Source organism: Entelurus aequoreus, linkage group LG02, assembly GCF_033978785.1.
Source record: "Entelurus aequoreus isolate RoL-2023_Sb linkage group LG02, RoL_Eaeq_v1.1, whole genome shotgun sequence".
In the NCBI taxonomy this organism is placed as follows: Eukaryota; Metazoa; Chordata; class Actinopteri; order Syngnathiformes; family Syngnathidae; genus Entelurus; species Entelurus aequoreus.
In genome coordinates this window covers 44,714,265-44,728,584 of record NC_084732.1, presented here as the reverse complement: position 1 = coordinate 44,728,584, position 14,320 = coordinate 44,714,265, and the positions used below count along the sequence as shown (strand labels likewise).

Here is a 14,320-nt window from a genome sequence, read left to right as displayed (position 1 = left end):
GGTAAAATCGGGGGGGGGGGGGGGGGCGAGTATGCAGCTGAGCCGCATCAGAGTGGTCAAAGAGCCGCATGCGGCTCCGGAGCCGCGGGTTGCCGAACCCTGCCCTAGGGTAAACTGGGTATAACACATGGCACACTGACAAAGCTTAACCTATTGTTACTATAACAATCTACAAGGTTAATGTAGGTTGCTTCTCTTTCTTCCCCTCCATTTTTCTGCATTCTTTCATATCTCAAGTTATCATTATGTATATGTATTGTTGCATTTGAACAATTGTATTGTTGATAATAAAGGTAAAGTATTGGTATTGTTTATTATCAATAGCACTATTTCTATTGGTATTCATATTGCTCCATTTTTAGTGTAATAATGCTCATTGTCATTTCTGTATTTTTCTTTTTCCTTTCGCTAACTGCTTATTTGCTATTACTTTTACCATCATATTTGTACATGTCGTATTTGCTGATGTTGCTCTGTTGTTGTTGTTGTTGTTGTGTTTGCTGTTGTTGTTTTTGTCTCTCTGTCTAATCCCCCTCTTGTCCCCACAATTCCCCCCTCTCTCTTCCTTTTTCTCTCTTTCTATCCCCTCCTGCTCTGGCCCGGCTGCACCAAATGATAATATAAATACATTTAATAAAGTCAAAATACAAGTAAGGCAACAAGAGAAGTATCCTACACTTCTCTTTTGTAAAGTAAATCTGAACAGCCGATATGGGCATCTACATCTGCTATATGATTTGCCCGAGAAGCTTGGCAGGACATTATTAAAAAAAAAAAAAAAAAAAAAAGGATTAATCAACTATAGTGTAAAAGAAGAAGACTCATAAAACCGATAAACGGTGATAAAATAAATACATTCTAACTAAATTAATAATATTAAAAAGAAATAATAATAATAATTGTTTTTTAAATAAATTGTCAATAAGATTGACCTGCAAATGAAAATAAAGCGTTATCACTCTAGTCATATATTTTGTGCTCAAAGGAAACTGCACTGTTTTGTAATTGTGCCCATCATTCACAATCCTTATGTAAGACAAGAAGAATATGTTTTTCTTTTTTAAATTGTAAATAAACACGATTAAAAGTCTGCTAACAATGGAGCCTATGGGAGTCGCTCTATTCTGCCTATAAAGCCCCTAAAAACACGAAAAAATTAAGGTTTTATATACATGATGTAAGTATATATGTAATGTGTGCATATGAATATATGTATGTATGAATGCACCTGTTACTAAACAGGTACATTCATAATAATTTGTAATATTTACGTATTTGCTCATTTTAAGCGTATGCGGCAAATTAATTTCAAAAACCCATCACAACTTTCGCTTTTTTCCTCAACAAAATTGCTGATTTTAACTCACTGCAGACTTCATGAGAGCCAACAAACATAATAAAACACGTCTATGGAAGTTGTCGTTCATCCAGGTAATTGTAACCTCAGGGCATTCAATCGATCACAACTGGACTGACTGGTTTGTCTAAGATGACGTTTCGCCTCTCATCCGAGTAAGCTTCATCAGTTCATGCTCATAGACTTAGATTGGTCAGGTATAGTCTTAGACTTTTGGACTGTGATGTCCACATTGGAGAAAACAGGGGCCTCCATGTCGGAGTTTACCAAAAACCCACACATATAGATCAATACCTACTTTTTGACTCACACCTCCCACTGGAACACAAACTGGGCGTTATCAGAACCCTATAAAACAGAGCTAATAATGTTCCTACCAGTCCATGGGCCAAAAAGAAAGAGCATAGGCATTTGAGGGAAGCCCTCAAAACCTGTGGTTACCCCAGCTGGTCATTTGTGAAAAGTGCATCCAGTTCCAGAAAAAACAAGAACAGAGTGGATGAGGAGGAAAAAGGTGACTGACGCAAAGTTATTGTCATTTCATATGTATCAGGTCTATCTGAGAAACTCAGAATCATTTTTAACCAACAAAACATCCCAGCACACTTCAAACCAGGCAACATGCTGAGAAAGAGACTAGTGCATCCTAAAGACCCACAAAACAATCTGATAAATGCTATCCAGTGTAATGATGAATGCACTGATTCATATTTCAGGGAAACAAAACAACCACTAAGCCGACGCATAGCACAGCATAGCTGGGCAAACTCTTTAGGCCAAGACTCTGCTGTCTAACTGCACCTCAGGGAGAAACAGCACTCCTTTGAGAACAAAAATGTTCAGACTCTGGACAAGGGAGGACGGATGGTACAAAAGACGAGTGAGGGAAGCCATCTATGTCAAGGTTGAAAAACCATCCCTAAACAGAGGAGGTGGTCTGCGACACCACCTACAACACTGTCCTTTCAACCATTCCTAAAAGACGCTGCAAATAACAGGAGTTAGAAACGTTCTGTTTACAGAAGGTGACCAGAATGCCATCTGTGCCATTTGTTTACAACTGAATGGAATGCTAACGGGGGTGAGTCCGAGCCTGGTAGTAGTCGATCCACAGCAATCGTTCTGCCACACAATACCTCAATGCTACCGAGGGGAAATTACACCTCAACGACTGTCGTTGGCTTTGACATTAGGATTGCTCGTTTATCAATACAGTTGTTTTTCTCACTATAATAGAGCGAAACCATCCTAGCCCAGGCACACACTCCTGGTATTGGAGTATAAATATTTGCGATTTTGGCACCAGCTGCAAGACTAGATCTGACCAATCTAAGTCTAAGACTAGATCTGACCAATCTAAGTCTAAGACTAGATCTGACCCATCTAAGTCTAAGACTAGATCTGACCAATCTAAGTCTAAGACTAGATCTGACCAATCTAAGTCTAAGACTAGATCTGACCCATCTAAGTCTAAGACTAGATCTGACCAATCTAAGTCTAAGACTAGATCTGACCAATCTAAGTCTAAGACTAGATCGGACCAATCCAAGTCTATGAGCCTGAACTGATAAAGCCTACTGAGGTATTGGCACCAGCCACTAGACTAGCAATTTAAGTCTAAGGCTAGATCTGACCAATCCAAGTCTATGAGCATGAACTGATGACACCTACTCGGATAAGCAGCGAAACGTCTTCTAAGTCAAACCAAACAGTCCAGTTGTGATCGATTGAATGCCTTGAGATAATGAAACATAATTTACTGTACAATGTCTGCTGTCATTTGGATGACAACTATTAGAATCTTGTAATATTCCCATTTAGATGAAGAATGAGTCATAGTCCTCACGAAGAAGAAGAGCGGGGAACGAAGCGTCTTTTCAAGTCTTTCTCGCTTTTGGCGGGTCTAAATTCAATGCCAAAGTGTATCAACTTGTTGGATTACGTCCTCATCCTTCTACTATCCAGGTTAGAGGCATTATTTATGATTTAGAATAAACTTCCATGAGCTCGGAGGCGAGAATGCAGCTCACCAGTCGATGATGTCAACATAGCCACACAAACTATAAATAGTTTGTCTGCGTTAGTGCTTATAATAACAATATTACTAATAATTTGTTAATATAAAAGTCACGTAATGTAAATGGAGTATTGTTGGCGCTTTTTGGAGGTTTTTTTTTATTGGATTTTATGGGCGGAATCGAGGATCTTCTATTGGTTCCATTTTAAGGTGAATTTTAATTACCTTTATTTACGAGTTAGAATGCAAAAACAACAACAACAAAAACGATTGATTGTGGACGATAGGAAACTTCTCTAAAGACATCAGTACCAGACTTCTTCTGTTTGTTTGAGATTGTCATTACTGCCACAAGTGGTAACTGAGTACTGCTGCAGCGCACATAGACCACAGCTGAGATAAGATGTTTTTTGGCGGCCCTCTAGGGGCTTCTGGCGGCCCAACAATGGGCCCCGTCCCTATGGTTAAAACGCACTGATTCAAAGCATGGGTGCCAAACTTTTTTTCAAATATGCCTTCAGAGGGCCGCTTGCAACAGTGAATGTATGTGAATATACAAACGTGTAATCACCTCATAATATTATTACACAATTGCCTATGCATTAGATTATTATATTTTTATGTATAAATTACTTTAAATAATCTACTATAAATAATTTGACACCAAACTCATGCATGACCAAATCTGTCTACACATCAATCAAACTAATATTTGGTAATGTTACTTTTTCCCATTTTCTGTACTCTTTACAAGCTATTAAAACAACATAACAAAACTCTATTTCAATGATAATAGTACAGAATAATTCATTATAAGATAATACTATACATCAATAATATGCTTTTAGGACTGTAGCAATATGATCATAAAAATATATTCATTCAATAGTTGTCAAAATTTAGCTGCAAAAGAGCAACATTTTATTTAAAAAAAAATCAATTTTAGGGAACAATTGAAAAGACAACAATTAGTATATAAACAAAATAAGGCACTTCCAATACAATGTTTGACAATAGGTTGTGCAATTTACATACCAATATGAAATAAAATATATTACATTTGGACAATCACCATATAAACAAAACCTGTTTAAGAGTGAAAAGTAAAACAAAACAAAATACAGATAAAATTTAAAAATAACTGGACTTATCTAAAAAAAAAAAGTGTGTGTATATATATATATATATATATATATATATATATATATATATATATATATATATATATATATATATATATATATATATATATATATATATATATATATATATATATATATATATATATATATATATTTATATATAAAATCATTTATGTACTTTTTTTTTTATTTCTTTACATTTTCTAAGATTTAACCAATGTTTTAAAATCATTAATCTAATGGTATAATCTGGGTTTCTTATTATACAAAACAGCTGAATTGTGTTTAAGAAAATGGACACGCCCACGACGCGCTGGCTGGCGCATGCTCATTGAAAACTCAAATGATCACGTGGTTGCGCGTCTTCCGGTTTTGTACTGCAGATGAGCCCGGTAATTGTTTGCGTATTTACGTCGTGTTTACCAGTCAAAGACGTTGCTCTGAAGACAATGATACAAATGACTGTATAGGAAAATCTAATATGATATATTTAGCTGCTTTTGTTATACGCTATGTTTATTGTGTATCTGATACGAAATATTGTCCGTTGAATTGCCTTTCTTTTTTTTTTTTAAATTCTGGCTGCGAGTGTTAAATTAAGATAACGTTGGGTTCACGGCGCCTCTATACAACAGATAAAGAACCACCAGATACTCTAGTCTAAGCTAACATTCGTGGATATGACCACGATTAAGCATAGCCTTTTGACTGCTTACACTAGTGTTAGACATGTAAATCTTTTTACTTTTAAAATACAACTGCTCAATGACTAGATATCAATTATGACTTGGAAACTATTCATCGTGCTGCCTGTATATCTTACACGTTATGCTTTTTTCATATTATCATCCATATTGGGTTACTGCAGAGTCAAACTAACTTTTTTGGTTGTTGCACGGTCATATAACTCAAGTGCACTTAAGCAAAGAAATACAACTCCTTTTAATGTGAAAGGAGCAGGAATTGCAGTTTGCATTTTTACTCAAGGGTGCCACATTACAATGGACTTCCTTAGTTATTTTCCACCAGTCATGCATGCTGTGGAAAATTATTACTTTCATTTGTGTATTTCCTTGTAAAATGAATGTGTTTGTCAGCGTATTTGTATTCTAACAAATGTGTTGTTCTCACACAGCGGGTGAGAAGGATGAACTCAGGGAATGGCACAAAGAAGAAAGTCTGCAGGCAGCAACGGCAGCAGCGTCAAGTGAACGACATGGTCGCTTGTGATGCTGATACACTGACTGAGATTAAGGGTCTGTTCAGTAAATTTAGAACCTATCTCAAACCGTCCAATGGCGAGTGGTGCATCCCAAATACTAGCGTGACCTTTAGCTATTCTGCAAAAGTTCCTAATTGCCGCCTTCAAGCCCTGAAGGTGTCACTTAATGATGTGAAGAACCAGCTCAGTGATAAGAACATCCAAGTCTGGCATGAGCACACCAACTCTACTAACCGGGCCGGTAAGGTCATTGCCACCGTTCGATCCACTGCCAACGTGGAAATCTGCACTCAGGCATGGTGCAAGTTCTATGAGATCCTTGGAACCTTCCGTCTTCTTCCTGAGGTGGCGCTCCACTCTGGGGAGCTAAACACGGTTCACCTGTGTGAAGCGCCCGGGGCTTTCATTAGCGCCCTGAACCACTACATCAAAACCAGCGAGTCCACACGCTACTGTGACTGGAGCTGGGCCGCCAACACGCTCAACCCCTACCACGAGGCCAATGCGGGGGGCACAACCATCACAGATGATCGGTTGATTGCCAACACTCTGCCATGGTGGTTCTTTGGCTCGGATAACACGGGCGACATCATGGTCCAGAAGCATCTTCTGGAGTTGCAGACATTTGTAGCAAACATGCGTAGAGTTGATTTGGTGACGGCAGATGGTAGTATTAACTGTCAGGAGAATCCCGATGAGCAAGAGGCGCTGGTGGCCCCACTGCATTACTGCGAGGTCACAGCCGCTTTGCTGCTCCTGAGCCCTGGTGGCTCCTTTGTGGTCAAAATGTTCACTCTGTTTGAGCATTCTTCAATGTGCTTGCTCTACCTGCTCAACTGCTGTTTCCGCTCTGTCAGCGTCTTCAAACCTGCTACCAGTAAAGCGGGGAACTCAGAAGTTTACGTTGTGTGCCTTGACTATGACAGCAAAGAAGCTGTGAGGCCCCTGCTCTCCAAAATCATTCGGAATTACGGACCACATCTGGCGGGGCGAGATGCGCTTTTCCCAGAATCTTCAATTCCACCGTCATTTCTTACACAGCACGAGGAGATGTGCACATACTTTCACTCTCTGCAGGTGGAGACCATCACAGAAAACTTGAAGTTGTTTGAAGGAATGAGCACAGAGCAGAGGGAGAGGCTCAACTACATCAGGGATTGTACGGCTCAGGAATACCTGCAGCGATTCCAGGTACAGTCAGAGTATTAGGGGTGTTCCGTTCGGAGTTCTATGCTGCCGATTCCGATCATTCATGAGTGAAATCGGTCAATACCAATACCGATAAAAATCACTTGTATTAACTGTAATTTTTAAAATTCATTTATAGTGAGTCCTATTGACAGAATAACAAATTCAAAACACTAGTTTAAACTAGTTCCTTATTCTCTTCCTCTGTGTGTAATATGTTCAACCTCATCCTCAAGTAATCATGACACTTAAAGGGGAACTGCACTTTTTGTTGGAATTGTGCCTATCATTCACAATCCTTATTTAAGACAAGCAGATATGTTTTGAGTTTTTATGTATTCTAATTAGTAAATAAATGCGATCAAAAGTCTGCTTCCAATTGAGACTATGGGAGTTGCTCTATTCTGCCTCTTAAGTGCTTTAAAAAACATCCCTACACCTCCATCAATGTTTTATATACACACTGAGTATATATGCCATGTAATCTCGAGCACATTTATGATAACAAGCACATTTATAATAACATGTAATACTTAAGATATTTAGCTAATTTTAAGCATACTGTAGGGCTTTATTTGTAAAAATCACAAGTCTTACGACGTTTGCTTTTTTCTTCGACAACATCACTGATTACTACTAACTGCAGAATTCATAAGAGGAAACAAACATAATAAAACATCACTTACTGTACAATGTTTGCCGTCACTAGGATACTGACTGATAAGATGTTGATATATTCCCGTTTAGATGAAGAATGACTCATAATACTTGCAAAGAAAAAAGGGGGTATATCCAAGCGTCTTTTCATATCTTTCTCGCCATTTCCGGGTCTGAAGTGGATGCCAAAATTGACAAACTTGATAGATCTAGTTTAGGCAAATAATTGCGGCTAAATAACCCAAACAATACTGGATAAAAATACCTTTCACACTAAAAGTTATGTTTACAGGAAATACTGCACTTTAAGTCTAGATGTATTTTTCACTGTGGTTATCTCCTTTGTAATTAAACCCATTTGTTTTTGTTGTAAATAAATGTACTCTAATATGTTTTAAAAATGAGTACAAATTAAGTCACGGACTCCATATCAAACTTGAACATGTAAAGCAGATCATAAGCAATAATCGTTTGACTCGTCGACTAATCGAAAAAAATGATCGCTGACAAGTCAACTATAACTTTTCTTACCTATTTGTGCCTGTTTTTGTGTATTTGGGGTCTGCATAAGTCCCAAAAATGTGAAAATAAGCCATAGACGCATAGATATTTATAAAACAATCTTGTCTTCATTCATACTTCCTCCAAACGAGCTGTTTGGATTTTGCCTTATAAGTAACGTTTTTCCCAGTTGTGACATCAGCGGATATCCCCATATATGGTAGGAATATAAACAAAGATCTTTGCGTGAGTGTGCCATTGTAATCCAGCGCTGTAGTCCATAAGCTTCTTCTTTTTCTCTTTCCTCTTGTTGTGTGGCACACTGGCTCGTACATGCATATGCATCCTCCACTTTTGCCATTTCTAATACAAAGTAGCATATAGCTCTAACTTATATCTGTCAGTAGACTACATATGGAAGCGCTAAAATACATCTACTTCAACATGGCTAAAGGGTAGAAGACGCAGTTTAAGTAGAGGCGCGTAAATCAGACTGCCCCCAAAACGGCGCATCCTGAAAAGAAGTTCAGAGTAGAAAGTAGCTTGAAGATGGTCTGTAAAACATAACCTATGCAACATTTTGACCACAGATTTACCATTATATGGTGTGTAGACCACAAGGAAGTGTTTTAAATGGAGAAAAAAAATCATAATATGATCCCTTTTAAAATAATCGATATTTGCAACAATTAATTATATTAGAAAAAAGCTTAGGTTTATATTTTTTTGCTTCAATTATTGAATTGAATTAGTTTAATTAATGTAAGAGTGTAACTAATAAAAATGTATCAAATGTAGAGTCCCTGCAACTTAAAATATGCTTACATAGTTTCTGCACTACTGGGTGCCTTGATCTGTGTGGCGGCAAACAGCTTTGAGTTTTCTTGTATTTAAAATTTTTCATTTATGCACACATGTTAAAAGTGCATTTATTATATTAAAATAATGAACATACAATCAATGAACTAATCGATAAATAACTAAAGTAATTGATAGCTTCAGCCCTATAGTAGTATTTGTGTCAGGGTTTGCTCTAGGGGTTCACTGCCACTCTAACATTTGAGTGATAAGGTGTCTTTGTGCTTAGGTGACTTTCCTCCCTCGAAGTCGGTGGATCTCCCGTAACACCATCAGACCTGCCTGCTGCCGTGTTTCTGCAGACAGCCTTTTGGGACAGAAGAAGCAAACAGGCTCCTTCAATGAGCGGAGGGAATTGCAGACCCTGAGCTGGAGGGAGCGTGTGGAGAGGGGTTGCCATGCCAGCTGGATACAGCAACACGGCGGTGCAACTGATGGGCCGCCCTGCGTGCTGCAAGGACCACTGGTCAGCTCTCACGTGGATTCCTGGTACGTTATTGAGGGTGCAGCACTGCCCGCTGTCAAAAACTCTCCATTCTGTGCTACAGTCTTGTTGAATCACTTGAATGAAACACTGGTGGCCTCAGCTGGGAACGTAGCAGTGGACTTGAATCATCTGCCTCCCTGTAAATCATGCCACACGGTTAATGCCGCTTCCATCTTGTCGGACGTGGCAGGTCTTTGTACTGACAATGAAAGGAACACAAAGAAAAGGCACTGTCTGGTGTTTGGCAGCCGCTCAGTTTGGGAAGCTTGTGGCATCTGTAATGGGGATTTGGTCCTAATGTTTCCATCGGAGTGTTCGAATCCTCAAGGAAGTTACAGCGTACTGCATGACGCCGCGCCCCAGTACCAGCATCAGCTCGTTAGCTGCATTGTATTGTCACTGCAGAGGCTGACGTCTGGGGACGCACTGCTGCTGCCTGTGTCGTCTGCACTCAGCCGTGTCTCGGCCGCGCTGGTGCTCTGCTTGCACGCCTGTTTTCGCTTAGTGACATTCAGGTCCCCGCCCCCTTCCGGCCTGGTCGGAGCGGTCCTTGTCTGCGTGGGCTTTTGCCCCCAAGCTGCAAGCCATGTACTCCCAGCACTGACTGATGTCCAGAACCGTATTAGTGGGCTGCTAAAAGGAGAGGATACAGATGAAAGACAGTCGGAGGGTGACACTCAGGTGCTCCAATTTGTGCCCATGGAGGAAATGCTCACTGGAGGAGTGACCGACTTCTTGTGGACTATGAACTCTGAAATCATTCGACATAGGCTGCATTTGCTCATGCAGGCAAAGGACGGACTTTAAAACGCCATGTTTTTTAATTTTTGATCACAAAATAATTTTTGGGGAGACTTTTTTAATACTACTTTTGCAGATTTAGGCTTAGTCCATAATCGACATATAGTGAAAACTCTAGGCCAGAAACAATCCATTGTAAAAGTTAAAGAGGGGCAACATAGCCTAAAATCTATATCGCAATATATATTGCAGCCTCCTGTGATAACCATTTACATCACAGTATATTATTTGGTATGTACATAATAATAGAACCAATTGTAAAATGGGTTATATAGGCTCCTAATTTGGCGATGTATGAGGTAACATTTTGTGTCATTTCCTGTTGTATTAGTTTCTCAAAGCTATTATTATTCTACCTGTTAATTTACTGTTAATATCTGGTTACTTCCTGTCGTAACATGGTTCTACCTACACTTCTGTTAAAATGTAATAAGAACTCGTTATTCTGTTTAGTTTTGGGAGGTACTACCAATTTGTAGTAGTTACAGGGGCAGTATTGGCTATATCAAGGCTAATACTGATAATTACAATATTCAAGATCATTAAATGATTACATTTTTGATCATAATTATAATCAGATAAAAACAGGATGGTGGCGTAACAATATAGTTTAAATATTTAAATTGTTTCCATCTTTTGCCTCTGATTTAAGTAATTCGTTTTTTTGGTTTTAAAGTCCTCCTGTGTACAGGGACTTATTTTCTGAGTTTGTGAACAATAACAAAAATGACAAAACATTTTGTGATGATAAAAGATATCCATCTAATCACTGTATTATCGACCATATACTGATACTGGGTATCGTAACTGCCTGTATTTATATTGATTCGCCTACCTTTGCTTACATTCAAGAGCTCCAGTTTTGCAGTTAGCATGGCTTATTGTATCCTCCTACGCTGTGTAGTTTTAGCATGTTCAGCTATTCCTCGTCCTCCAGTGATAACAGTACATGGAAGAAACATAGTTTAATTGCTACCATGGAGGCGAAGATTACCTACTGAAAAGCAGCTTTGCACTGGAAGGAAGTTATCCGCCAGCGAGGACGCCACAGTGATTTGAGGAAGCGGTCGTTCTCCTGAGCTGTCAAATTTGGGGCATGTGTCATCAACATGCATTTTCACGATATGACGATGGTATTAAAAGTTCTATCGTCGGCCAAATTTATATCATTTATATTGTGTATGTCGCGCACCCCTAATGGAAATATCAACTTAAACTGTTCCAGAGTTTAACTGTCCCGATATTATAACCTTTAACTGTAAAAGCAATATTTAAAGTTACATTTTAAAATTCTTTACAATAAACAAATGTGAAAATCGGCTAACACCATGTATGGTAGTGTATTGTATAAAAATAAACCTGACTATATAATTTGGCACACTTGAGTTTAAATTGAAATTCAGTTTTCTTACTTTGAATGTGCATATTTTCTTCATCTCCTCAAGGTCTTCACCTAAAATCATTTGCTGAAGCTACTCCTAATTTGGGAATAAGTGTCGGAAGAAAGTCACATAAATCAAAAGCAAAACACTGCTGAGTGTAGGAGTCATACTTTGCCTCAATGTGTTTGATTAAAGTGCAAACTGTTAGTGCTCATGTGCAATTGACTTTAGAGGTTCTATTGTGTTACTGTGCATTTTTAAACAGACTTTTTATTGTTTTGTTTTTTAACTTAAGTTGATGTCATGATTTTCAAAAACAATATGTGGGTTACTACTAATGATCAAAATGAACAATTTGGGTTACAGATATTCAAGATTCAATAGCAATATTGTTGCAATTGTGTTTGGATAAAGATAAAAAGAAACACCTTATACATTGTGAATATTATTATAAGTATTTGTTGTTTTCCATCAGTTCCTTGTTTTGTTCAAAAACTGCTGTGAGTTATTTCTAAAATACATGTCAAAAAAGAGCTTAAACAAAAGACCCTATTGACTCGAATATAAGACCCCTTTTTTAAAATCCATTTTGGAAAACACATTTAAGACAAGATTTTGATTTGCAATAAAGAAGATAGCACATTTTGTACCTGCTTGCTTAATTGATCACCATTATCCTGGAGTTAGCGTTATAACTCTAATGTGCGCGAGTGATAACAAAAAGTTTCTTTCATCAGAACTGAAGGCTTTTAGGGAAGATTTAAATAAACAAAAGTCCCTGATGCTGAATGCAGAGCCTACGGTCATCACAGATGGTTAGTTAGCTACTGCGGCCTACCCTGTAGAGCTGCTTGTCTCCAGCAATGTGTTATTTTGTCCCAGGATGTGCTGGAGCTTTTGGCTGTAGAATTGCTTGGTGATGGGTTTACTCAATGCATTCCTGTTTTATGAACTTCCATCAAGAAACAAGTGTTTGTGTTGCAGGGTTACTTTGCCTCCATGCGCTCCCTGCGAAATTCTCCAAGATCACATAATTATAATATGTCAGCAGAATGCTCTTGGGATCTTGACTCTTTCAATATTATAGATTCGAGTTAAAAAGTAGATCTTAATGCAAAAATAAAAGTCATCAATCATCACTAATCTGACACCTCAACCATGCACCCAAACAAATCACTCAGATTAATACAAATGGTTTAAGAGATTTAGCTTTATTCAAGCAAACGGAGAATAATTACATAATCATTGTTTACAAAGAGCTGACAGGAGAGATTTGATTTTAGTTTGTTCCAGACCACAGATTTAATCATTTCTCAATGTACTAGTCCGCCTGCTCCTTCCTCCTTTTTATTGGATGTTGGCATACAATAGAATTTTGATGGATATCGAGACCTTAATTAGTTCTGTGAGGGAAATGAATAGTATAATATGTTGATGTCGTTGTGGCTTGTGCAGCCCTTTGAGACACTTGTGATTAAGGGCTACATGAATAAACTTTGATTGATTGATTGATGATGGATACATGTTTTGAAAGTGACTGACTGTCTCGAATGTCACATAATGCAGAACACTGCTAGTGAAACGTTAGCATGCTCATGTAGCATGTCATGCTAGATTCATAGAGATTGTGATGTGTGATGCTAATAGTTGAAAATTAAAAACTTTAGCCAGAATAAAATAAACCAGTGTTTCTTAACCATTGTTAGGGCGGGAGCGCCCCCCCAAGATGGCCGCCGGAAGTGTTTTTCAACTGTGGCCCTAAGGGCCGCAGCAGTACTCACTAGTAATACACTTTTCCATCATTTGTGGCAGTAATGACAATATCAAACAAACAAGAACTCTGCAGCTAAAGTCATAGAGAAGTTTGTTTCCCAAGCACAAAAATTATGACTGGTGAAGCTGTATTGTTAATGAACATTTAATTTTATTGACTGTTTATTTAAGAAACATATGTCTCGTTATTTATTTAGATGGAATGCATTTATTTTAGCACAAAATAATTGCATGTAATTTTCTTTTGCAGTATATTTCGTTAGAATGTATTTATTATTATTAATTATCTTATTTTTGGTTTTGCCTTCCTGGGACTGTCTGTACAGCACATTGAATTGCTTTGTGTACCAATTGTGCTCTCTAGATTAACTTGCTTTGCCTAGTTTATTATTTATTTATTGTTATTTTTGTAATCAGTCTGTCCTAAGCCTTGATACTAATATTTGTGATTAACGCATGGTTTCATATCTTTTGACAAGGTTTATCCTGTATAACTGTAAGTAGGTTAGATGTAGGTATTGAATACAATTTAAAATTAAGTAAGATTAATAATTCACTGTTAATATTTGAGTGGGTTTCGGGCCCCTCTGTAGTGGAAAAGTTGGGCATCGAGGTCAAAAAGGTAAAGAGCCTCTGGAATAAACCATGACCATAAACCAATAATCCATAATGTTCTGGTTTTAATTGTGATATAACGGAAAACATGGCATTTAAAACATTAGCATGTAGATGTTAGCATTAGCCGCGTCATAGCTCAGTTGCAGAGTGATGGCAAAAACATGGCAAATTAACACAATTTCAAGGTAAAACTGCTTACACAGGGTATCCGCGGGGTTTTAAGAAGTCTAAAAAAGTCTTAAATCCAATCATTTGAATTTAAATCCTTAAAATGTCTAAAATTCTCCTAATATCGCATGCTGAGATAGGCTCCAGCG

The 14,320-nt window shown here is 37.9% G+C and overlaps 1 protein-coding gene across 2 annotated transcripts; it reads left to right on the top strand.

The window, feature by feature from the left end:
* Positions 1-4,841: 4,841 nt before the first annotated feature.
* cmtr2 (cap methyltransferase 2) lies at positions 4,842-13,465 on the top strand. Of its 2 annotated transcripts, XM_062027423.1 has the most exons (3): positions 4,842-4,908; positions 5,652-6,929; positions 9,172-13,465. In XM_062027423.1, the coding sequence occupies exons 1-3, from the start codon at positions 4,900-4,902 to the stop codon at positions 10,234-10,236; spliced, it is 2,352 nt and encodes a 783-aa protein (XP_061883407.1). In that variant the 5' UTR covers positions 4,842-4,899; the 3' UTR covers positions 10,237-13,465. The 2 variants fall into 2 exon arrangements, with proteins under 2 accessions (XP_061883407.1, XP_061883406.1); XM_062027422.1 differs by lacking the exon at positions 4,842-4,908 and having other exon boundaries at positions 4,921-6,929.
* The last annotated feature ends 855 nt before the right edge of the window (positions 13,466-14,320 follow it).